The sequence below is a fragment of the Oryctolagus cuniculus genome, chromosome 17 (assembly GCF_964237555.1).
Source record: "Oryctolagus cuniculus chromosome 17, mOryCun1.1, whole genome shotgun sequence".
Taxonomy (NCBI): Eukaryota; Metazoa; Chordata; class Mammalia; order Lagomorpha; family Leporidae; genus Oryctolagus; species Oryctolagus cuniculus.
Genome location: NC_091448.1, coordinates 55,810,539 through 55,836,586, shown reverse-complemented (window position 1 = coordinate 55,836,586; position 26,048 = coordinate 55,810,539). Strand labels below are relative to the sequence as shown.

The window sequence follows — 26,048 nt, the reverse complement described above, 5'->3', positions numbered from 1 at the left end:
TATCCATCTTCCAGACATGCCTTTGCAAGATACCTGAAGACAGGGCTAAATCTTGTTCGTTGTTTCCTCTCCAGAACTTAACACAGCTCCAGGCACAGATAGGCCCTCAGAAACTATGAAACACGTGAATGAATAGATCAGTCATTCAAGCTGCTTAATCCTCTTGTGATTATTTTTACTAATAAATATACTATCAAATTTATTTCTGATATTATTATACATGGGTATTTCCAAAAGTTCATGGAAAATTGAATTAAAAGATAAATTTATTCAGGTGCAACAAAATTTCATAGTCCATAAAGAGTAGGATTACTTAAAAAGTTCATGAAAATGCATATTACGAAAAAACTATATATGGATTTCCAATTCTTCTGCATAAAAATAAATATATTTTAATTCCACTTCTCCATGAGCCTTTTTGAAATACCCCCTGGGACCAGCACCTAGGCGCACTGGGTTAAAGCCCTGGCCTGAAGCACCGGCATCCCATATAGGCTCCAGTTCAACTCCTGGCTGCTCCACTTCTGATCCAGCTCTCTGCTATGGCCTGGGAAAGCAGTAGAAGATGGCCCAAGTCCTTGGGCCTCTGTACCCGCGTGGGAGACCCAGAGGAAGCTCCTGGTTCCTGGCTTTGGATCTGCGCAGCTCTGGCTGTTGCGGCCATCTGGGGAGTGAACAAGCAGATGGAAGACCTCTCTCTCTCTCTCTACCTCTCTCTGTAACTCTGTCTTTCAAATAAATAAAAAATAAGTCTTTAAAAAAAAGAAATACCCCCAACATTTTCATTTAGTGTTAATTTAAGATGTGTCTTTGGCTACAAAATACAAGAAATGATGCTCAGGATCATTGCTCATCAGGAAATTCAAGTTAAATCTAGTAGGAGATACAAGTACTCACTAGGATGGCTGTATAATAATTAAAAAAAAAAAACAGCAACAAGTGTTGGTGAGGTTATAGAAAAATCAGAATCCTCATACACTGCTGGGGGTATAGCCAAAAGGTACACCCACTTTGGAAGACAGCTTGGCAATTTCTTAAAAAGTAAAGCTTTTTTTTTATGATTGAGTCATTTCCTCCATAGGAATTCACTCGAGAAAAATAAGAATGTAGGTTAACACACAGTCTTGTGCATAGAAAAGTATTCATCTATTCAAGGATCTTGTTCATTGTAACAATATTCATAACAGCAAAAAACTGAAAAGAACACAAATGTCCATCAACAGTGAATGGATAATGAAAATGTAGTATTTTCAGCCCACGAAGACTCTTCATCAATATAAAGGATGAAGTAGTGAACATGCTATGCAATGGATGACCCTTAAAAGGATTTCACTAGGTGAAAGAAGTCAGGTACAAGAGATGGTATATTGTTATTTCATTTATACAAAATATCCATAAAAGACAAGTAGGGCCAGTTAGTGGATAAGTGGCTACTGGGTGGGAGCAGGGATTCACTGCAAACAGGGTGAAGAAAACGTTCCCAAACTGGATTGTGGTGATGGGTGCACAAATCTGCATATTTACTAAAAAGTCATTGAATTGCATGCTTCTAATGGTAAACATTAGAGTACAAAAACTATACCTCAATAAAGCTGTGGAAAATGAGCCATCTATCTATTTAGTATCTAGCAAGCCAATGCACAGACTCTCGACTTATAGGATATACAGTCTGAGGGGACTTCCAAAGTAATCCCTTCTGTTTCTGAATCTGATGTCTCATGTTGACCAAAAGCTCTTAATTAATGCCTTTCACGCCAGATGGTGACTGTGTGTCTGCTGACTTCACTAAGCCTAGAACCAAAATGGTTTTGAAAAGACTTGAAATAAGACCCCTTCTTCTCCTCTAATTAAGCGCAAAATTTCCTTATCTGTTTCATTCTTTGAAAGAGAAACATAGGAAGGCAAGTTCCCCAGGCAGAGAGGAGAGATATTCAGAATTGTTATTTCATCCAGTTTTCCTGCGCAACAGAATACATTGATTTAGCTGATGAGGGACCGTGGTGCGCATTTAGCTCCTGCTGAGCTGGGCTAATGCAACTGCCTCACTTTCCCTGTGGATATCAGAACTTTGACCGTCAGCTGGGTCATGAAACACAGTGAGATGAGTCAGGGTTAAGGAAAAAACTTGGGTCTTGCCTCATTCTTCTTTGAAGCTGTTAGCATTTGGTAACACTTTTCATCTCTCTTAAACACTCACAGCTAGATCTTCTTAGAGTCTTATGTGTTTCTTCAACTGTACCTGTCCTCCAGGGTGCTGAGTTCCTGGCTCCAGACTGGTCCCATGCTTTTTACCTCTACCAGCTCCAGGCTTCTGTTAGAACTGCCTGTCACAGCCCGTACCTCCAAGGAGAAAAGGCAGCTGCCCGTATGAGCAGAGCCCCCATGGCCTCCAGTCAATTCAGCTCACCTCCGTCCTCTCTGCCCCTTCCTGTCCAATGGCTGCCTCTCTGTGGACAGAGGGCAATTCCATGCTTCTGAAGCTGCTGGACTCTAAAGGAATTGGAACTCCCAGAAGTGTAAGGTGGTTTTACACACAAAAAACCCCCAAGAATTCTCATCTAAAAACGCAAGAATCTCTTTAAAAATTTCTTGAAGCCAGGTGTCAATCTCTTTTTGAGCGTCCATCTGCTAGGGGGAGGGGGAGGGTAGGAGAAATGTTAAAATAGTATATATATTTTTCCCATTGATAATAGAATTGGAGAGCTGGAAGAGAGTTCTAAAGTCAACAAAACCATCCCTCCTGTTTTACATATAGCCAGACTGTGAGGCTCAGGGAGGAAAAGTGGGCTTTCTCGTGAGTTCTAATAACTGGGGTAGGGTCATTAGGGCTTTATCTCAGGCCAGGAGAAAAACACAAAGACAAGAGATAAGCCGTGCTTCCCACTGTCCTAGGAGAGGTGGCCACCAAGTGTGGGATACTGAGCCGGCAGGATGTCCTAGTTCTTCAGGCACATCCTTGCCTTAGGATTCCCTCTGTGGTCTTCCTGCAATGTCCATCTCTTTAAACACCCAAGCCAGCTCCTTGTTGCTTCTGATTTCTAATGTGGGTCAAGAGGTCATGCAACAGCAATTTCAGGCAAAGACAGAACTGCAAATCTTGCATTCTCGTAAGAAGCATCTGTGAGATGTGGCCAAGTTACTAAAAATTCTGTGCTTCAAAGAAAAGGTATCGTTAAGGTATATCACATAGTATTTTCCTTGTACGAAGGAACTTAGGTAAATTTACTGCTGCCAATGCAATGGCAATTGTGAACATGCAAAGGTTTCTTTTAGGAAGAGTCCCTGACTGAGCCAAGAACCCCAAATGTGGATTATGGGTCAGTTTAATTTGGTTCCAGTGGGAACTCAGAATCTTAGTATTGGAGGAGACCTCAGAGGTGAAGCTGTTTGACTCACTAACCATGCCAAGCTCTCTCCCATTAAATCCTTCAGATATGATCACATTGCCTTTTCTTCCAGCAAATCATGGTTTATCCTAGAAGGCAGCCCTTTACACTGTTGACTGGTTCCAATTGTTTGAAAGGCCTTCGTAGCTTTGAGCCAAAATTAGTCTTGTTTTCTTTGGGCAAATGGTTTCTACAGATTTTGTTCTTATCTGTCCTGCCAGGTTCTGATGAGACAAGAGATTTGAAAGGACCTTGAAAAGCACAAAGCCAGTCCATTTTCAAGGTATTATTTTTGGAGGTAATAAATACACGAAATGCAGCTTTTTGTGACATAGTTATTCAGTTGCCAGATAAAGAAAATATCAGTGATGCTATATCTTGATTTCAGCAATGAACAGCTTATGGCTGTCACAGAGATGGGGTCTGGACCATTTCAGAATTGGTGAAACCACAGTTGGTTTATAATTAATTTTCTACTGCTAGGGAAAACATTACCAGGCATTTATTCTAAAAATTATGTGTTTGAAAGGAAGAGTGACAGAAAGAAAGAGACAGAGAGGGGTTTTCTATCTGCTAGTTCATTTGCCATATGCCTGAAACAGCCAGGGCTGGGCCAGGCCAAAGCTATGATCCTGGAATCCCATCTGGATCTCCCATGTGATTGACAGGAATCCAAATTGTGGGGCCATCACCTTCTGCCTCTCAGGCACATTAACAAGAAGCTAGATTAGAAGTGGAGACTGGATTTGATCCCAGGCACTCCTATATGGGATGTGAGTGTCCCAAGCAATGGCTTAACCCACTATATAACTCCAGCCCCAACACCCATTTTATTTATTTCACAGTTTTGTGGTTCAGAAGACCAGATGGCTCTTTATTTTGGCTCTCACACAACAAAAATCAAGGTGTTGGGTAGGCTGGATTTTGTTTTACAGAAGTTTCTGAGGATGAATTAATTCACTTGCAAGCTCATTCAGGTTCTCAACAAAAGTCACTTCCTAGGGGTTGGCATTGTGGCACAGTGGTTCAACCTGCTGCTTGCATCATTGTCATACCACATTGAAAAGTGCCTGGTTTGAGTATCTGGCAGCTCTACTTCCAATACAGCTCCTGGTTAATGTGCCTAGGAAAGCAGTGGATGATACCTGAATGCTTGGACCATGGACATCCATGTGGGAGACCTGGAAGAAGCTCCTGGCTCCTGGCTTCAGCCTGGCCCAGTCCTAGCCATTGTTGCCTTTTAGGGAATGAACCAGTAGATGGAAGATCTCTGTCTCTCCTGCTCTCTCTCTTTGTAACTCTGCCTTTCAAATAAACAAACAAATAAGTAAATATAAAAAAGAAAAAGAACTACATATGGATTTTAAAAATTGTTTTGCACCTCCAAAAATAAGCTTATCTTCTAATTCCATTTTCCACAGGACTTTTTGAAGTCTCCCATATGCTCCAACAAAAGTAACAGCAGGACTAGTGTTTAACTTGAGCACTTATGGTTGCTTTGAATTATTTTGATGTCTCTAATATAGTTAGAAATTCTAGAAGTGATGTAGAAGACTCAATAGAATAAAGTTCTTAGAATTCATAACATTGGGCAGTAAATGGGGCAGAATGGAAGGTAAATATGCAAAAATAAATATGCTACTATTTTCCAATGGAAAAATTATAGATATAACGATATTATGCAATGATTTCTTATCTACTGAAAAACATAGTCTGTAAGATAAAAATCAATAAATTGGACCTCATCAAAGTTCAGAACTTTTGTATTTCAGAAAACACCATTAACACAATGAAAAGATAAAACACTTGGTGCTGGAGCTATGGCATAGTAGGCTAAGCTTCTGCCTGTGGCAATGGCATCCCATATGGGCGCTGGTTCATGTCCCAACTGCTGCTTTTCCAATCCAGCTTTCTGCTATGGCCTGGGAAAACAGAAGATGGCCCAAGTGCTTGGGCCCATACACCTGCACGGAAGAGCAGGGGAAGCTCCTAGCTCCTCGTTCCTGGCTTTGGATTGACCCAGCCCCAGCCATTGCATCCATTTGGGGAGTGAACCAGTGAATGGGAAACCTTTTTCTCTGTCTCCCCCTCTCTCTGTAACTCTACATTTCAAATAAATATATTAATGAATTTTTAAAAGTCTTAAAAAAAGATAAACTACTTACAAACACATTCAATATACTCAGACTATGCAAAGGACTGTCACAACTCAATAATAAGACAGACCAATCACACAATGAGTGACATAGATGAACAGAATTACACTGAAGAAGATTAACAATGATTAACAAACATGTCAAAAATTGCTCAACGTCATTAACCTTAGGAAAATGCAAATTAAATCCCAGATGAGATACCAGCTCATGTCTGCCAAATTGGCCGTAATAAATAAGGCAGACTATGATAAATAATGGTAAGGATGTGGAGAAGCAGGTATCCTCATATATCACTTGTGCAAATGTACTATGATGCCACCACAACATGTCACCAACAGATTGGCAGTTTCTTAAAAAGTCTTAAATTGTTGTGTCTCAGGACCCAACAATTCCGCTCGTATGTATCCACCCAAGAGTGTTGAAAACAAAAGTGATGTTAACACAAAAACTTGCAGCCAATCATTACAGGTGTATTGTTCAACTCTGTATTGAACAGAGTGAGGTCCATCTATGACATGTCCTTAATGTGTTGTACAGTGTGAATTAATGCTATCACTAGTACTCAAACAGTACTTTACACTTTGTGTTTCTGTGTGGGTGCAAACTGTTGAAATCTTTACTTAATATATACTAAATTGATCTTCTGTATATAAAGATAATTGAAAATGAATCTTGATGTGAATGGAATGGGAGAGGGAGTGGGAGATGGGAGGTTGCGGGTGGGAGGGAAGTTATGGGGGGGAAAAGCCACTGTAATCCATAAGCTGTATTTTGGAAATTTATATTTGTTAAATAAATTTAAAAAAAAGAAATAAAACAGAATAAGCTACTGATATACATTATCATGAATGAAAGATAGGAAGTAAAAAAGGCCAGATACAAGAGCAACGAATTCCAAGATTCCATTTATATGTTTAACTTTACACAACAGTCGATAGGTCAAAGAGTTTCTCAAAGAATTCATTAGAGGTAAAAGAAAAAGTAAAATAAAATAAAGTAGAATAAAAATATAGGTTAATATTAAATTGACCGTCAAATGAGTAGGGACTTTCTGTGTGTGTGTGTGTGTCTGTTTTGTAAGTTTTATTTATTTGAAAGGCAGAGCAACAGAGAGAGAGAAAGAGTCAGACATAAAGAGAGAGAATCTTCTATCTGCTGGTTCATTCCCCAAATGGCCATAACAGCAGGAGCTAGGATAGTCAGGAGTCTGGAACTCAATTCAAATTTCCCACATGGGTGGTAGGGACCCAAGGACTTGAGCCAACACTTGCTGTCCCCAGTGGTCGACATTTTCGGGTAGCAGGATCCGAAGTGGGTGGAGACTCATACCCAGGCACTCTGATATGGGATGTGGGCATCTCAAGTGGTATCTTAACCACTGCACCAAGCTACTTTATGTTTATTTTTTAAAAAAATTTTGTTCATCTATTTGAGACAGACATAGATATATTTAAGAGAGAGAGAGAGAGCCTCTATTCACTGGTTCACTTTGAAAATGTCCTCAACAGCCAGGGCCGGGCCAGGCTGAACTTAATCTAAGTCTCCCATGTGGGTGGCAGAGACCCAATTACCTAAGCCATCACTGCTGCTTCATGGGGTCTGCCTTAGCAGGAAGCTTGAGTTAAGGAGCCAGAGCCAGGAAAGGAACCCAGGTACTGTGATGCGGGCTGCAGACATCCTGAATTGTATCTTAACTGCTAGGCCAAATGCCTATCTCAAGCAGGGGCTTTCTGAGTATAAAAGTAATGAAATAACACCCAGGAGAGAAATGAAAATGATGATGACAAATAGTTCAGAGGAAAAGAAAATCTATTAGCCAATGAACCCACTAAAATGCTCCTGCCTGTGAATGATGTCCAAATCCAAACAAGACACAATTTTGGCTAATAAAATTAATAAACATTTTAATGGTGATATTTAGTGCTGATCAGAATTGTACAGTGACCATTTTCATAAACTTCTCGCGAGAGTGGGAACAGCATTTTGTTTCAGGAACAATTTCTAAGTATGTATCATATAATTAGCTTGATTCTTGGAATCCACCCTAGGGAAATAATAAGAAATCTGATCAAAAAGTTACATGTAAGTTAGTTCATGTAGCTTTATTTTTAATAGTTAAAACTTAAATACAATTTAAATACCCCAAGATATGATTATGATACATACATTTATGAGATACTGCAAATAGATTATACTTCAGACTATTAAAGTGTTTTAGAAGAATATTTACAGAATATAGTGTTAAGTAAAAACAAGCAATTGGTAAAATTTTATATACAGCACATGATCTCAGTTTCATTTCTCAAAATCCACATGTAGTAGGAAACAATTAAATATTAACGATGGTTATACGTGGGTGATTTTTATTTTCTGTTTTATAGATTATTATGGTTTCAAAATTTTCTATAACAAAAATATCAGAGAAGGCCTTCTAAAGAAAGTGTATGTCTTTTGTGAGTTGTGTCCTTGTCTAGTCACCTTCAAAGCCTCTTGCATCAATTATATCTCACCTAACTGGAGTAGTTCCTGAGAAATTAAGAAGTACTCAAAATTGATAAGCATTTGATTAAAACAGTACTTAACACAGCTCAGGGCAGAAAAGGGCATTTCTGTGTGAAGGGGAGGGAAGGGCAGGCAAGGGGAGGATATCATCCAAAGGTTCGGAAGCGAGTTATGAGAATTGCTTTTGTTCAGCCTGAAAAAATATTTCCACTTAGTTCTTCAACTTAGGTTGTGCCAAAGACCTGCAACAATGGCTCAGCCATTGTGCCTACTTATGCATTCAAGTCCCATCCAGGCAGTGGGAAATTCCAAAGAAATAGGCATAATCAGTCGAATGTACTGTAATATGGGTGTGCTTTTAATGAATGTGCAAAGGTTGTACGGATCAATTGTCCATTTGATTAATTCTTTTGGCAGGAGAGAATTGAATGTACTCAGGCTGCACACCGGCAATGGCTGAATGCTCTTTAAAATGTGATTTTCTATGTGGAGGCCAATTTTTTCTGTGCAAAAACATTTCTTGAGATAATAATGGAAGTCAATGAGAAAATGGAATCTGCCATGTAAACATTCAACTATATACTACTTTGTCAGAAAGGCATCTAATGTGCAAAGCAAGGTCAAGGTCTACTTAGTAGTCACTGTTATTTGCAGCAAATCTTCCTTTCAAGTTCTTATTTGCATCATTTCACAGAGTAGGCGATAAATCCCTGTTTTAGAAATAATTCATTGTCAAAACTTTACCTTTCCCTTGTTTGAGGCATTTGGCATTAGTATACAAGAGACCTCTAAATCTAAACGAGATAATTATCTTCTTCAATTCATGGGCACATGCAAACACCCAGGGAAAGAAAAGTCTGGTACTTTTTATTACTCAGAATAATATCAGTGGAAATAAACAAAATATTCTGGAAGGTATGGGGAAGCTATGTGTATAGCGGAGTCTCAGATATCCTTTCACTGCATTCACTCAAGGAACATTTCTCAGATGCCCATTGTGTGCCAAAGGCAGTACTAGGTTCTGAGAAAAGCACAGGGAACAAATCAAAGAACATACTATGGGAGCCAGCATTGTAGTGCAGTGAGCTAAGCTGCTGCCTGCAACGATGGCATTCTATAGCAGAGTGTTGGTTCGAGACCCCGCTGCTCCACTTTCGATCCAGCTTCCGGCTATTGTGCCTGGGAAAGCAGCAGACGATGGTCAAGTCCTTGGGCCCCTGCCACCCATACTGGAGATCCAGATGGAGTTCCAGGCTCTTGGCTTCAGCCTGGTCCAGCCCTAGCCATTGTGGCTATTTGAGGAGTGAACCAGTGGATGGAAGATCTCTTTATTTCTCTATCTCTGCCTCTCTCTATCTCTCTATCATCTCTATCTCTATCTCGGTCTCTCCCTCTCTCTATCACTTTGCCTTTCAAACAAATGCATCTTTTTTTAAAAAAAGTAAACGTTATCATGGAACGAGGTTATCAAATAGTCTAGAGTGGGAAGCAGACATTAATCAAACCTTTCAAATACATAATGGATTCATTATTCTGTTTCAAGAGAGATAAAGTCCCAAACTATTCACTCAGATTGCAAGGCGAGTAGAAAAACTCATTGCAAAAGGAATTCTGCATCAGATTTCCTCTCTGCTAATGGATGTGTTACAGAGAAGCCTCATAAAGACAAAGACACTTGAAAGGGCTCAACTTGAATGCAGCTGGAGATGGGAAAATTTTCACTTCAACACACATTGGAAGAGCCCGTCCAACTGACTGGGCTCAAGTAAAGACCAGGTAAAACTTTAAGACTCCAACTCTCCCCCGCCCAGAGTAACTGCTGCCTTTACCACCCCAGCTGCAGACTTATCTGCACCTCCTTTTCAACAGGTATTATCTGCCTTTTGTTTTAAGTTGGGGCATGGAGGTAGTGGCTTCCCAGCTAGGAACAAAGGACAGGGTACCTGTTCCTTCCTCTCTGAGAGCCAAGACAAAGATCCTTCCCTTATGTATTGTCCCTGCTCAATTCTGTTATTTTGATCTGGAGCTTTCGTATGCAAAACCCACTAAGTGCTAGTGATACAGCAGCCAACAGGGCAGAAAAAGGTCCCAGTTCACAATGGGGATGCACACAGCTAGCAAGTAAGCAAATAAGTGAACAAGTTGGTTTCAGAATAGAGAGGGTGCTGGAAAGAAGATAAATAGGGGAGCTATTAGGATTATCTACTGGGTGTGTGTGTAGCAGGGTGGCAGGAGTTGAGAGGTTGTCTTTTAGAAAGGGTAATTGGGCAAGGCCCTCAGAACTGAGACTAGAACTTAAGGATGAGAAGGTAACCACGGAACAGAGACTGGGGAAGGGCATTCTATGCAGAGGGAAGCATGTGTGTGAGGACTCTAAGCTGCAATGAACTAAGGGACGGTAAAGAGGCCACGTGGAGGACAGGGAGTGAGGCACCAGGGAAGTTGACAGGAATTACCAAGGCCTATGAGGAGTTCAGCTTTTTAGTCTAGGTGAAATGGAGAACCACTGGAAATAGTGACATGACTCTACAGGGTCCCCTACAAAAACACAGATGCAAGAGTGAAAGGGGAGTGGTTTGAATGGGACTCTAGGTGGCAGAGCTTCCCAGGCTGGGTGGTGAACGGAACTAAAGAAATGAAAAAACTTGGGGGAAGATAAGTCACAAAGTCTTAATCTATGGATGGTGTTGGGCTTTTCAAGGGCTTTGGGTTTCCCATATTCTATTCATTTGTGATTATAATTGACCTAATTAGTAAATATTTATCAGACATCTGGAAAGAGATGTGTGGATCTGACCAAAAGACAAGTGATACCACTTAAAATAGGCTGAGAGAAAATTAAGGGAAAAGACGGCACAGGTTCTGTCTGGCCATTCTAACCTTCACAATTTATGACGATCTCTTCATTTATTTCCAGCCATTTATTTCTGTGAGCTGGCCATTCAGACATGAGAGTCTTTTGGAGAAGAGATTTAGTGTTCAATGGCATCACAGGGAAAGGGCACCAGCTCCTAGCAGGGTGCACAGAAATCCCAGCAGAATTAAATCATCTCTCTTGAGGACCATGCCCTTATTGGCCTACCCTCCTGCTCCCTTGCCCATGTTCTATGGTCAGATCAATGTTCATTAAGCATAGTTTTCATCATCTTACTCCTTTGATAAAAACAATTTCAGTAGTTTATCAGTATTTGCTGAATAAGGAATGGGTTTGTCAAACTCTCTGGTCTGACTACATGATGGCTGACTCCCTCCCCCAAAGTCCAGAGGCTTTGCTCTCCCTCTTCCAGGAATGTATCCTGAGTTCTCCCATCTTCCTGACTTCGTCCTCAGTATTCCATTTTCCAGGAATAGTCATCTTTAGTTCTTCCACTTTTGGGGATCCAGACCACTTTTTAAGTAAATTTGAGAGAGAAAGAAGGAAAAAAAATTATTCCCTATCTACTAGTTTACTTCCCAAATGCCTACAATAGCTGGGACAGGGATAGGTCAAAGCTAGGATCCAGGAACTCAGTCCTGGTCTCCCATGTGAGTGGCAGAAGCCCAACTACTTGAGCCATCACTGCTGCCTACCAGAGTGCACATTAGCAAGAAGCTGGAATCAGGATGGTGCCAGGACTTGCACCCAGGCACACTGATACAGGATGTGGGTGTCTTAACTGCGTCTTAACTGTGTGGGTAAATACCTGCCCCCCTGATCACCTTAACAATGAATGGTTATTACAGATGCTGTTAATAGAAGAAGTAGGATGTGAACAGATTTCTCTACAGTTTCAAGGACATACTGACAGCAGTCTTACAAACTACTGAAATCCTACTGCCATACATACACCATCTCTTCCCTGAAGCTTTCTCAATCCTCTTCCTCCCACTGTGAGTGGGACCTTCTGTGCTCAGAGAACTTACTGCTGGGTCACTTACTTGGAAATTTGTATCATATGGCTTGGTACCCTACATATGGCTTGGTATACCACAAACTTGTACCTTTTTCCCTTTGAGCTATTTAAATTTTTATCTACATGCAACATCTATGTCATCCACAGCCTTATGTGTCCTGTGGCCAGGCAGCCACCTCACAAGAACTGAAGTGTAAGGGCAGGGAATGTTTCAGTTATTAATTCACTGTCACATGCATTCATATGAATGAAAAGGGAATGTGTCTCCCTAAGACATTGTCAGCAACTCCTTAATCACTGGGATGTCCTTGCTTGTATCTTTGTATTCCCAGAGTGAGAAGTGCTAAATAAATGCAATGGCTGGTTGATCAACTGACGGATAAGCAAATAATGATAAGGATCAATCACTGCATACTTCTAACATACTAAACTCTTTGTAAGCACTACTGTCTTTTATCCTCACAAAAATCATTTCATAGGCGGGGGAACCAAAAACTAGGTTGACTATATTCTTAGTCAAACAGCTGGTATATGTTAGAGCTGGTTTTGGAATCTGGGTATGCATGACTGACTAGTGATTCCTCAAAAAGTCATAGCTCATTTATTTGCTCTTAAGTGTGTTCCCAGAAGACCTCTGCCCTACCTCCTTTCTATTTTATAGCTACTTCTGTTGAGTCAGATCCTTTCCCTGCGGCTCTGTGGGCAAATAACAGGTGATGGTGATCTTGACTTTGGAAGACCACTGGATGGCCTGGACCAGAGGGCAGAAGGGTTGGCAGTGGTTGACATTAGTGCTCACCTGTCAGTCAAAGGTGTGATCACCAGGCGAGGTGTGTTTCCCAGGTACTCATAAGAATACAGAAACTGGGCATCACAGATGTTGGCAAAGCAGTGTTTGGTCTCATCATCCCAACGGTGGCGTAACTGAGACAGCCAGAGAAAAGCCTGGGCATTGTCCACCTAAAGAGAGAGTGGAAGAGTCGGAGGTGGATCATTGTGCTCAACAGGAAGCAGGTGCCACCACCCACACCTAGAGGCCACAGGACACATGAGCTGTGGATAACATGGGTGTTATCTGCTGCTAACGGGTGCAGCATGCTGTGAATACCACAGCACAGAAAGCACAAGCTACCCCGATTACAAAGACTCTTTGGAGTTTTATCCAAACTCCAAAGTTGAAAATATTGTGAATCAAAAATGCATTTAATACACCTAACCTACTAAACAGCATAGCTTAGACTACCTTAGACTACTCAGATCACATACGTTAGCCTACAGTTGGGAAAAAAAAGTTATCTATAAAGCCCATTTTATATATAAAGAAAAAGTATTGAACATATCATGTAATTTCTAGAATACTGAACTAAAAATTCAGTTTTTACTGCATTCAATAGCTATTGCATGATCATACAGTTGAAAAATCCCAAGTCTAGCTGTCATTTCGGGGATTATCTACATATTGCTCTGCTGGAGGAGGGTTACAAGGTAGGAGCAGCCACCATGGTCCTCTGCCCATTGTCTGGTCAGTGTGGTGCAGTCCCTGGGGCTTCCAGGCTTTGGCTGTATGCCAGAGACTCCCAAGGTGTGGCTGCTGACAAAGAGGAACACCTCTGGACACTCAGGACCCACCTTCTGAGCAATCATCTTGGCTACGACGTCCCGAGCATGCACATCAATGGTGCAAATGGTCATGATCTTCTGCCGGTCCCCCTTGGACAGCTGGCCAATCAGCATGCTGATGAGTGTTTTGAGCTGGGCCACTTGCTTCTTGTAGTAGTCCTTCATGGCATTCTCATAGCCCTCTTCCAGCCTGGCAAACGCAATGCCCACTTCTGTCGTCCACCAGATCTGAGTGCAGGTCAGGGCCACCTGTGGCACCAGCAGTCCCTTAGTAAAGCTGTCACCATGCCTGTTTCCAACCAGCCCACTCATTGCACTGCAAGGGCTCAGGATGTAACTGTGTGGGTGACATTGCTCCTTGCTTACAACCCCCTCCTCCAGCACTGACTAAGTGAGCCATATGCTCTGTTTTGCTCTAAGTCCTTGGATATGTGAAGCGGTTACAACACAAGGCAGGGCGGGGTGGAGAGAGCACTTTCTTCTCTTGAAAAATGTATCAACCAAAGATTTAATTTGGTCAGTCTGTGGCTTCTATAAATGACGGCACTGATCACTCAGTTTTTTTGTTTGTTTGTTTGTTTGTTTTTGTTTTTGTTTTTTTTTGACAGGTAGAGTGGAGAGTGAGAGAGAGAGAGACAGAGAGAAAGGTCTTCCTTTGCCGTTGGTTCACCCTCCAGTGGCCGCCGCGGCCGGCGCACCGTGATCACTCAGTTTTTACTTCCCAAGGCAGCGGCTTTCCTGGGCTCTGCAGGGTAGCAGTATGGAGACTGAGCATCTCAACAGCACTCTACTTGGGCTCTGTTTTGGAACCTCTGTGGTCTGAGACTTTTAATAGAGTGAGCTACTGTTCAACATCTGTGGCACGTATTTTGTTTGTCCACAGCATTTTCACTAGTTTAAATTTTAAAAACCTGTAAGCTTAGGGGTCAGCATTGTGGCCCAGTGGGTAAAACTGCCACCTGCAACACTGGCATCCCACATCAGAGCTCCAGTTCAAACCCTGGCTGCTCTCATTCCAATCCAGCTCCCTACTAATATGCCTGGAACAGCAATAGGAGATGGCACAAGTGCTTGTGCCCCTGTCACCCACGAGAGCGATCTGGAGGGAATTCTTGGCTCCTGACTTCAGATTGGCCTTGCCCTGGTTGTTGTGGTCATTTGGGGAATGAATCAGAGGATGTAAGCTCTGTCTCTGTCTCTCTCTCTCTCTCTCAGTAACTGCCTGTCATATAAATAAATAAATCTTTAAAAAACCCTAATACCTTAAAGGATTTGTTGTACATTCTCATTTCCTTCTACCTACTTTGCAATGGCAATCTCAAACTTATCTACTCCTGTGGCTTTGATTACTATCAGATATCTGCAACTCTAAGTATAACAATTAGTATTACCTATTGTTGAGGGAAAGCAGGAGTGGTTTATGGCAGCCACAGTCAATTTCTAAAATTCTTGCTGACATGTGTTATTGTTACACTATCTTACATCTGTCTTGTTACACTATCTTATGACCCTCCTGAGAACCATATAAGGAATTCAGATATACCCTAGAATCAAGTCAGACTCCTTAACATGGTTCCATAAGACCAGGCTTCTTTTTTTTTTTTCTTTTTTTTTTTGGACAGGCAGAGTGGACAGTGAGAGAGAGAGAGAGAGAGACAGAGAGAAAGGTCTTCCTTTGCCGTTGGTTCACCCTCCAATGGCCGCCGCGGCCGGCGCGCTGCGGCCGGCGCACCGCGCTGATCCGATGGCAGGAGCCAGGAGCCAGGTGCTTTTCCTGGTTTCCCATGGGGTGCAGGGCCCAAGCACCTGGGCCATCCTCCACTGCACTCCCTGGCCACAGCAGAGGGCTGGCCTGGAAGAGGGGCAACCGGGACAGAATCCGGCGCCCTGACCGGGACTAGAACCCGGTGTGCCGGCGCCGCTGGGCGGAGTATTAGCCTAGTGAGCCGCGGCGCCGGCCAAGACCAGGCTTCTAATTTCTCTTCTAGAATCTATCTTCTCTCTTGGTCCTTCCTCTACTTTCCTCTACTTGCTTCAGTCACATTGAGTTTCTCTCTGTTCATCGAATTCATCATGTGATCTGTAGCTTCTGAGTCTTTATCCATATTCTTCCCCATGCCTGGCTATTCTTCCCTTTACCTTTTATTTTTAAAAATCATTTGTTTATTTTCTTTGAGAGAGAGAGAGACAGAGAGACAGAGAGAGAGAGAGAGAGAGAGAAATTCTCCATGTGCTGGTTCACTCCCCAGATGCCCATGACAACCAAGGCTGGGCCAGGCCAAGGCCGGGAGCCTAGAACTCCATCCAAGTTTCCCATATGGGTGGTAGGGACCCAAGCACTTGAACCATCATCTGCTGCCTCCCAGGATGTACTAGCAGGAAGCTGGATCAGAAGCAGAGTAACTGGGACACAACCCAGCACTCTGATATCAGATATGGGCATCTCCAGCTGCAGTGTCACCTGCCGCACTACAAGGCCAACCCTCCTCCACTTGTAGTTTGCTCCCTGCTATTTCAAATCTTAGCTTGAATGGCGTATCATAAGTGAGGGGGTACCCAGCCCCTGTACCTAGCTACACTCTTCCAGTGAACCCAAGCCTCTCCTATACTCACACCAGTCACATTCGTAAGCAACTGAGTTCCACACAAATATGTAAACTCCAGCATGGCCAGTTACATGGTCCTATTCCCTGCTGGTATCTCCCGTATTCAGCATGTGGTTTGGCAGTTACAAAGTAGGTGATTCAAAGAGTAGAGTTGTCCACATTTCTCTATAATGGAGCCAATGAGGGTAAAAATAGACCATCCTTGACTTCCTTTTTTTCTTTAAAGATTTATTTATCTATTTGAAAGAGTTACACAGAGAGAGGCAGAAAGAGAGAGAGAGAGAGAAAAAGAATCTTTCATCCTCCCCAAATGGCTGGCGCTCCCAGGGCGAAGCCAGGAGCCTGGAACTCCATCCAGGTTTCTCATGTGAGTGGCAGAGGCCCAAGCACTTGGGCCATACTCCATTCCTTTCCGAGGTGCTTTAGCAGGGAGCTAGATCAGAAGAGGATCAGCTGGGATTAAATTAGCACTCATATGAGATGGTAGCATCACAGGCAGTAGCTTAACCTATTGAGCCACAACACCAGTCCCCATCCTTGTTTTTCCATGGCTGCCACTTCCCCTGCTCCCTCTTGCTGACCCCTCACAGCTGTCTGGGATTGAAGCCCCTCCTGACTGTGAAGCCCATGGCAAGTCTGCTGGCCCAAAGCCTCTGAAAGCTGAAGGAGGTTGCAGAGGGAGGGAACCCAGTAGAAGGTAGGGGCCAACTAAGGTCCCGCTGGGTGGATACCTGGGCTGGGTAGTCAAAAAGCCACTGCTCCCTCAGCTTCTCCTCATAGGCAGTGACGCCTTCCGTCATCTCATGCCTCACAGTTGCCTTCATGTGGGCAAGCACGTGGTTCAGCCAGATTTCTACCTGGAAAAAGAACTCGGGATTAGACATGAGGTACCTAAGGTGCTGGCGTGAACATCACATGTTTCCTTCCTCTCTGCTTGAATGAGGGAAGAAAATGGAGCGCAGGCATGGGATGCAATCCCCAACAGCCAACAGAAGGCAGATGTTCCATTTGTGTAGTCTAGGATGATAATGAGTGAGAACCAGAGTTCATTAACAACATATTCCATTTGGAATATGCACATCAGGGCTGCCCAGAGTCTGTGCAAGGAAACATAAATCTGGGTTGAGCTAGTTGTAAATAAGTCGGTGGATGCTTATCCCCTTGTTCAGGCTGAGGAGAGAGATGAAAGAGATGTACTTCCCAACTAAATGCTTTCTGGATCCACAAAAAGAACATAATCCAAATTAAGCCCCAGGGCTGCTGGCCAGCCTCATCTCACTGAGAACTTTTGATTATTTTCTAGTATGGAATTGTTTTCCAAGATGATGTGGATAAAGGTGGAACGCTGTGAAAGATCCTCTACCAGCTGTTACCCTGCACTATACTGGAAACCATAAGGGCAAGGATAAGGAGTAAGGAAGGAGGGGTTTACACTTTTGTGGTGGGGCTAAAGGAGATTCCAGTCTCTGGATTCATGTTCCTTGATTTGGACGGGAAGGTAGTTGGCTCTCCAAAGGGGACGGCTGTGGAAGGAAGTGACTCTGAGATTTAATTGTGCAGCGAGGGGAACATCTCAGGAAATCAGCTGACTTTGAGGGACATTTTCTCCTGGGGAAGCTGTCCATGTGTCCGATTCCCCTGTAGGGAGCCCCAGGGGTTGCCCTGTTAATGTCTCCCAGTGGTGTTAATCATTTTAAAATCTTTTTTTCTTATTGACTCAAGTAGTTGTTTATGTGCATTTTATTCTTCTCTGCACATGTCTTTGGTGAAGGAAGAGAGATGGGTGTTGACATATGTCCTTCCCAGAGAGGACAGCAAGGTACTAGAGGTTTGTGGCACTGTCAGTCCCGGTCAGGGGAAGCTGGCCATCCCTGGACATGGACAGCACCTCTGGCCCAAGGCCAGCATCCCCAAATTTGGTGCTGACCATATCTGAATGCAGACACTTGAGAGGGGAGGGGAATGGACCGTCATGCTACCTGCCCGCTGCAATCACAGGGCTCACTGAAGGCCACATACTCTTCTTCTTTGCTGTACATGCCAAGACTGATTGTGGTTGGTTTCTCACTGGCATCCAGCTGGAATTTCATCTTGGCCATGTTGTCAAAGAGTTTGGAAAGGTGACGTTGAACCTGTGAAGGGAAACCATGCCAAGGAATTGAAGAACATGCCCAGGAAGTGGCTTATTAGAATTGTTTAGGGACCTACTGTGTGTCAACTCTTGTAAAAGATGAGCATAGTGAATGCCAACCATGTAGAAGGGAACTTTGTGAGGACAGTGGTGGTGAGAGGATGAGAATTGAGAAAATCAAACCAAAGGAGCCACAATGGTTTGATTAAGTTCTTTCTGCTGGATCTACTATGGACAGCATCAGATTAGAGGGACAAGATGGGGGCCGGTGCTGTGGCATAGCAGGTAAGGCTGCCACCTGCAGTGCAGGCATCCCATATGGGAGCCAGTTCGAGACCACGCTGCTCCACTTCCGGTCCAGCTCTCTGCTACGGCCTGGGAAAACAGTGGAAGATGGTCCAAGTCCTTGGGTCCCTGAACTGGCATGGGAGACGCGGAAGAAGCTCCTGGCTCCTGGCTTTGGATCAGTGCAGCTCTGGCCATTGCAGCCAATTGGGGAGTGAACCAGCAGATGGAAGACCTCTCTCTCTCTCTCTCTCTCTGTGCCTCTCCTCTCTCTGTGTAACTCTGACTTTCAAATAAATAAATAAATAAATAAAAGGGAAAAACGATCCATCAACCTCCCTCACCCTACCCCCCTTAAAAAAAACCACTACTATGCAATACAAGATAAATGGAGCATGGTCTGGTGACAGATGCTAATGCCTTCATGTCTGGAAGACTGGTGATAGTGGTCTGTGCAAGAAGCCACCCCATGGTTGCAGTCTCTTCAATGTAGCCAACAAACATTGACAGGGTCCAAAGCAAGGAGCCTGGATATACCAGGCTGCTCTCTGGCACGTTATCTTGTGATGTCTCTTCTAGTGATGCTTGTGGAAGTCATGCTGGGAGAGGGGCTGGACAGAGACACAGTAAGGTCCCAAGGTTAAAAAAAAAGCAGGTTAAAGAAAAGCAATAAGCAGAAAGTTGCCTTCTGGTAGAGTTTCCTGAATAGACACATAGGGCCCTCAATTGCTAGTATCCAAGCTGTTACATTACATTTATTTTTATTTTTAAAAGATGTATTTATTTGAAAGTCAGAGTTACAGAGAGAGAGGGGGGAGAAACAAAGAGAGAGATTTTTCATCCATTGGTTCACTCCCCAAATGGCTGCAATGGCCAGGGCTGAGCCAGGCTGAAGCCAGGAGCCAGGAGCTTCATCCAAATCTCCCACATGGGTGGCAGGGATCCAAACACTTGAGCCACCTTCTGCAGCATTCTCAGGCACACTAGCATGCAGTTGGATCAGAAGTAGAGAGGCCAGGACATGACCCAGCATCCACAGGAGATGCTAGATTTGCAGGCAATGGCTTTACCAGCTACGCCACAATGCCAGCCCCTGTAATACTCAGTTTAGAACAACCAGCTCGCTAGCTTAGGGGAACAGAGAAAGAAAGAATCCAAGCATACTCAGGTACACTGTGAGGGTCCTTGAGGAGGCACTGCCGAAATGGATTTGGGATATATATATATATATCTTAATGGCTGGGGTCTTCCTTTAATGAATACTCATGCACAATGCATTAAAACAACAGCAGTAATGGTTTCTTTGGGGAAAAACAAAAACAAAACAACAGCAGTAACAATATGGGACCTATGAAAATATCCTGAAACTTAACAGAAGGAGAAAACAGGACTCAAGAGGTCAAGCAAGAGCATAATTATAGGTATCTATACATTGTTTACATACATTTAAATCTTTTCCTTATTGACTCAAGTAGCTGTTTATGTGCACTTTATTTATTCTATTCAACTCTGCACAGATCTATACACTGTATATGTATCATATACACACATTTATGGGGAAAATTTTGAAAAGTTTTGTTCTCAAAAGAAACATGAACTCTGTAAAACAAAATACGAAAGATGAGTAGGCAGAGGTAGAGGAAAAATGGGGATACTAACACTGACATAGCATAGCTTATAACATCATTAGAAACATGAAAGGGCTAAATTAACCCAAAAGATTAAATATGGTGGGTAAACATGAGAAATTATTGATGAGTGCCAACAAAATAGACTAAAAGATAAAGACGTGATTAAAGAGAAGGTAATGTATATAATACACTCTCAGTTCATGGAAATACAAGGAGCCCAAAAGGACAAAAATCCTGATAAATGGAATAGAAATATTATTTTAAAACATACTGGAAGAAAACTTTTTTATAAAGATCATTAAAGCTCTATTTTTCTTTGTTTTCTTTTTTCAATTGTGAGGCAGACAGAGAGATAGAGATAGAGATAGAGAGAGATAGAGAGAGAGAGAGAGAGAGACACCCCCTTCTACTTGAAGTGCCTGGATCTGGGTCAGGCCTAAGACAGGAGTTGGGAACTCAATTAAGATCTCAGATCCAACCATTTGAGTCATCATTGTATGTAGGCTCCAAATATCTGTATTAGCAAGAAACTGAAACTGGGAGCTGTAGCCACGATGTGATGTTCTAATGTCTTAACTGCTAGGCTAAATGCCTGCCCAATAGCTCCAGTTTCTCACAAAAAAAAAAAAAAAAAAAAAAAAACAAACTTCATCATATCAAAAAAAATTGACAAAATAAATCAAGTATCTAAGCATATTTAAATTTTTAAAAATTTAATTTAAATCTAGGATCCACCTAGAAAGATATTAGGTTACCTCAAAAGGTATAGGGGCAGGTGTTGTGACACAGCAGATTAAGCTGCTGCTTGGGATGCCTACATCCTTAATCAGAGTGCCTGGTCCAAGTGCTGGCTACTCTGCTTCTCATCCAACTTCTGGCTAATGTACCTGGGAAGGCATCAAATGATGGCTTAAGTACTTGAGTACCTATCACCTACATGGGAGACCAAAATGGAGTTCTGGGCTCCTGGCTTTTGCCTGGCCCAGACCCAGCTGTTGCAGCCATTTGGGGAGGGAACCAGTGGATGGAAGATCTCTCTCTTTCTCTCTTTCTCTCTCTCTCTCTCTCTCTCTCTCCCTCCCTCCCTCTCTAGTTCTCTGTCATATGAAATGAGAAATCAATAAAAAAGCATTTAAGAATGAGTATATTGTATACAAAAGGCATCAAAAGTCTGAACATGATGTGATCCCTTGTATACACAGAATTAGTGAAAATATACATCCAAAGAAGAATGCGAATATATAAATATTTCAACCCCATGTGCCTGGGCTACTTTGGAAATATTTAAATCTACAGGGTAAAAATGAATGTTTATAACTATTGGGGATAATCTCTCTTTAGTGCCTGCTTCTTATTAACAAACCAAAAAACATATCAACAAGTTAGACAGGGTGTAGTAAAGGCAGAAAACATGTTCATGAGTAACATGGGGAGACATAGGCTCTGTTGAAAACACTCTCATCCATACTGGTGTTGATGTAAAAGAGTACAATTTCTGTTTAGGGAAACATGGCCATATGTATTAAGACTACATATGTATTTACCTGTTAACCCACGATTCCTACTTCTAGGAATTTGCCTGGGAGATAGACCCCCAACAATACAAAGTCCAAGGTTAATCAAGCTTACATTATTTATAACTGTAAAATACTGATAACCTGTGGCCAAGCTATGGTCTATCATTCCATGGAGTATAATGCCAACATAAAAATAGAAGGGAGGTATCTCTTGGAGGTATTTTTGAATTGATATGGAGTCATTTCCAGGATATATATATATATATATATACACACACATATATATACATATACATAGTATATACTTGTTTTTAACTGATAAATTATATGTATATACATGTATAAAAATACATATATATTTATCAGTTAATAAAAAACAAGTATAAACAGCATGCTTCCTTTTGCATAAAAAAGGGGGAGTAAAAATACACATGCACAAATAAATATAAATATGAATTGGCTCATTTATATATATAAACAATGGAAAGATAAATCAGAAAATAATGCAACTGGTTACCTACAGCAGATGTGGGGGAAGTAGTGATAGGAAGGGAAAGGAGTGGCAACTCTAAGTACCTATTAAAAACATCAAACCAACAAGATGGAGAAACACTAAATTGAAAGCAAAGAGAAATAAATGAACCCAAACAAATTTCAAGTGAATAACAAAATCACACAAAGGGAGGGAATGGAATCATCCAAGTAATTCTGAACACTGTTTTAACAATATATCCTCCGTCTAAAGAAAAAAAATAAAGGACTACTGTGAGTTCAAGGTACGGGAGTCTGCAGTGGAGACATCATTGTGAGACCCACACTCAGTGGTTGATGGCAGTGTTTCTCAAAGCATAGTTCCCAGGTCTACAGCATCAGCAGCACATAAGAAATTCTTAGAAATGAGAATTGTCCAAACCCCACCCAGATCAGAAACATTGGGAGCAGTGCCTTGGAACCTGTGTGTTTTTGTTTTTTTTTTTTTTTTTTTTTTGTTTGTTTGTTTTGGAACCTGTGCTTTAAGAAGCCATTTAGGTGATTCTGTTGCATTCTCAAGTTTGAGAACCACTGCCTATGAGTGTCATTCCCAATACCAATGGTGTTCCAATTAGTGACAAAAACTGTATTAACAAAGTAGGCCTCTACTATTTTGCACATGAGGAAAGTTTATTTCACAGAAGCGATATGCCCAGGACTCCATGGCTAATAAGTGGCTAAATCAGAGACTGGAATCCAAAATTTTGGACTCCTCATATACATATATTTTCTACTAAGTCATCTCAATGTCCAATTAATAAAACTTCCAATCTTATTTCTCCATGGAGAACATATCATTTAAAATATACAAATACATTTTTATTGTTGATAATAACTATTTATTGAGTAGAGTGTGATATTTTAATACGTGTATACAAATGTGTAATGATCAGATCAGGGTAATTGGCATATCCATTCCTTTGAACATTTATCATTTCTTTGGGTTGCGACCATTCAAAATCCTCTCTACTAGCAGTTTTGAAACATACTACCGATTCTTGTCAACCATAGTTATCCTACTGTTCTGTAGAACATTAGACGTTATTCCTATCAACTGCTCCAGTTATTTATTAATCATCCTCTCCCTTCCCCTGACCTCTGTCTCCCACCACACACCCTTACCATGCTCTGGAAACCGCTGTTCTACTCTCTACTCCTAAGAAATCAACTGTTTTAGTTTTTGCCTTTTAGTGAGAATTTGCAGTATTTATCTTTCTGTACTCAGATTATTCACCCTAACTGCAAGTCCTCCGGGTTCATCTATATTGCTGCCAAGGGCAGAATTTCACTCTTTATGCACCTGCCACTTTGGATCACTATTCACTAGGTCTCTCTTCAGAATTAGATCAAAAGTATTCTCTAGGCCGGCGCCGCGGCTCACTAGGCTAATCCTCTGCCCAGCGGCGCCGGCACACCGGGTTCTAGTCCCGGTTGGGGTGCCGGATTCTGTCCCGGTTGCCTCTCTTCCAGGCCAGCTCTCTGCTGTGGCCAGGGAGTGCAGTGTAGGATGGCCCAGGTGCTTGGGCCCTGCATCCCATGGGAGACCAGGAAAAGCACCTGGCTCCTGGATCCTGCCATCGGATCAGCGCGGTGCGCCGACCGCAGCGCGCTGGCCGCGGCAGCCATTGGAGGGTGAACCAACGGCAAAGGAAGACCTTTCTCTCTGTCTCTCTCACTGTCCACTCTGCCTGTCAAAAAAAAAAAAAAAAAAAGTATTCTCTATCAGGACTTAATGTCATGCACTTTTGCCATCCTCAAAACTTCTCCATTTATACTTTAGGGTGCTTAGGGGGCTGGGGTGGCCAAGCTGAGCAGCACTAACAGAAGGAATGAAGAAAGCGGTGAGGTTGGCAATGATGTTGGCGGCAACATGGCACTGAAATGTACTCTTAGAGAGAGGAGGCATAAGGAGGAGGCTGAAACTCCCTCCTGCTGGGAGAGCTTCAGTCTTTCTGGGCCTTTCTACAGGCACTCCCCTAGCTTACCTGCTGTGGATCTGTGCCATTAGAAAGGATGTCTAACAGATCTGAAGAGGAGAGAAAGTAAAACCGAGGGAAGGCCAGCCTTTTGGTATCCAGATACTCTGCCAGGGCCTTCTCACACAGGCACAATCTGAGGGCACAGAACATAGTGTTTCTTGATTAAAATGCCTGGCTCCACACTCATACACACCACTCCAGTGAAAATACGTGCACTAGATAGGGTGGCTGCAGAAACTAGCACAAGAAAACACCTGTTGGTATTTCCAAACATAAACACGATACATTGAAACCAGCATAGACATCTTTAAGCTATCAAGACCTTGACACAGTCAACCAATGATACACAGGTGGGCATTTGCCCTAGTAGTTGAGACTCCTCTTGGGATGTCTGAATCTTATATGGGAGAGCTTGGGTTAACTCCCAGCATCCTGCTAAGGCACACCTGAGAGGTAGCAGTGATGGCTCAAGTAATTGGGTCCCTGCCACCCACATGCAAGACCTGCATTGAGTTCCCAGCACCCAGCTTTGGCCTGGCCCAGCCGTAGTGGAACGAGTGGAAGATCTTCCCAAATAAAATAAATAAATAATTTTTTAAAAACAAATGATAACATGGCCGGCATCGCAGCTCACTAGGCTAATCCTCCGCCTTGCGGCGCCGGCACACCGGGTTCTAGTCCCAGTCGGGGCAACGGATTCTGTCCTGGTTGCCCCTCTTCCAGGCCAGCTCTCTGCTGTGGCCCGGGAGTACAGCGGAGGATGGCCCAAGTGCTTGGGCCCTGCACCCCGTGGGAGACCAGGAGAAGCACCTGGCTCCTGGCTTCGGATCAGCGCGGTGCGCCGGCCACAGCGCACTGGCCGCGGCAGCCATTGGAGGGTGAACCAACGGCAAAGGAAGACCTTTCTCTCTGTCTCTCTCTCTCACTGTCCACTCTGCCTGTAAAAAAATAAAAAAATAAATACATAAATAAAACAAATGATAACTTGTTTTTACCCAAAAACACAGACAAAGCAAGGGATATGTGCAGAAACTAGAATTCACCCTCTCCTCCACAGATATCCCCTGATCCACAGACATCACCTGCTCTGAATATCCTCCAGCTTTTCGTACAGGCCAGCTTTGTTGGTAGCTTCCACTACATTTGGAGTTTTCTGAGCATCATAAGCTAGCTCTTTAAAATCCATGTCAATACCGTCAAATCTTTTAGAATCCTACAAATAAAAATATAAGAAAAATTAATTTCTCTGCCTTCAGTTCTAAGGACCTCACCTTGTATAGCCTGTAGGGGGCAGGAGCTTGTTTCTGGCTCCTCCCAAACAGAGATCAGAGTCAAAGGAGGAAATACCAGCAATTTTCAAACTTCTGAATCCTGGAATCCTTTTATATTTTAAAAAATTATTGAGGAGTCCAGAGAATTTTGTATATGTACATAGGGTCAGATGTGGAGCAGCCAAGACACAAATCGGCACCTATATGGGATGCCGGCCCTGCAGACAGAAGCTAAATCTACTACACCACAGTGCCAGTCCCAAATTATTTATTCATTTTAAAAATAGCAATAATAAACCCATTTTGTTAGCATAAATAACATGCTTTTCAATACTTATTTTTTTTTAAAGACTGATTTTACTTGTGTTAAAAGCAGAGTTACAAAGAGAGAAAGAGGTACGGTGAGAGACAGAAAGAAAGAGATAGGAATCTTTCATCCACTGGTTCACTCCCCAGATGGTGCCTAGAGGTGCGGCTGGGCTGGTCTGAGGCCAGGATCCAGGAGCTTCCTTCAGGTTTCCCACGTGGGTTCAGGGGCCC

General features: G+C 42.6%; 1 protein-coding gene across 6 annotated transcripts in view; it reads right to left on the bottom strand.

Annotated features, from left to right (window-relative positions):
- Positions 1 to 26,048, bottom strand: part of DNAH9 (dynein axonemal heavy chain 9) — a 373,954-nt gene that overhangs the window by 251,800 nt on the left and 96,106 nt on the right. For 4 of the 6 annotated variants that reach the window (XM_070061394.1, XM_070061395.1, XM_070061396.1 and 1 more), the window contains exons 21-26: positions 25,320 to 25,450; positions 24,244 to 24,370; positions 18,143 to 18,295; positions 16,895 to 17,020; positions 13,567 to 13,806; positions 12,737 to 12,897 (exon numbers count right to left, since the gene is read on the bottom strand). In XM_070061394.1, coding sequence (XP_069917495.1) covers positions 12,737 to 12,897; positions 13,567 to 13,806; positions 16,895 to 17,020; positions 18,143 to 18,295; positions 24,244 to 24,370; positions 25,320 to 25,450 — 938 coding nt within the window. Of the gene's footprint in view, positions 1 to 12,736; positions 12,898 to 13,566; positions 13,807 to 16,894; positions 17,021 to 18,142; positions 18,296 to 24,243; positions 24,371 to 25,319; positions 25,451 to 26,048 lie in introns of those variants that run through there. The other 2 variants (XM_070061397.1, XM_070061399.1) reach the window with 2 other exon arrangements.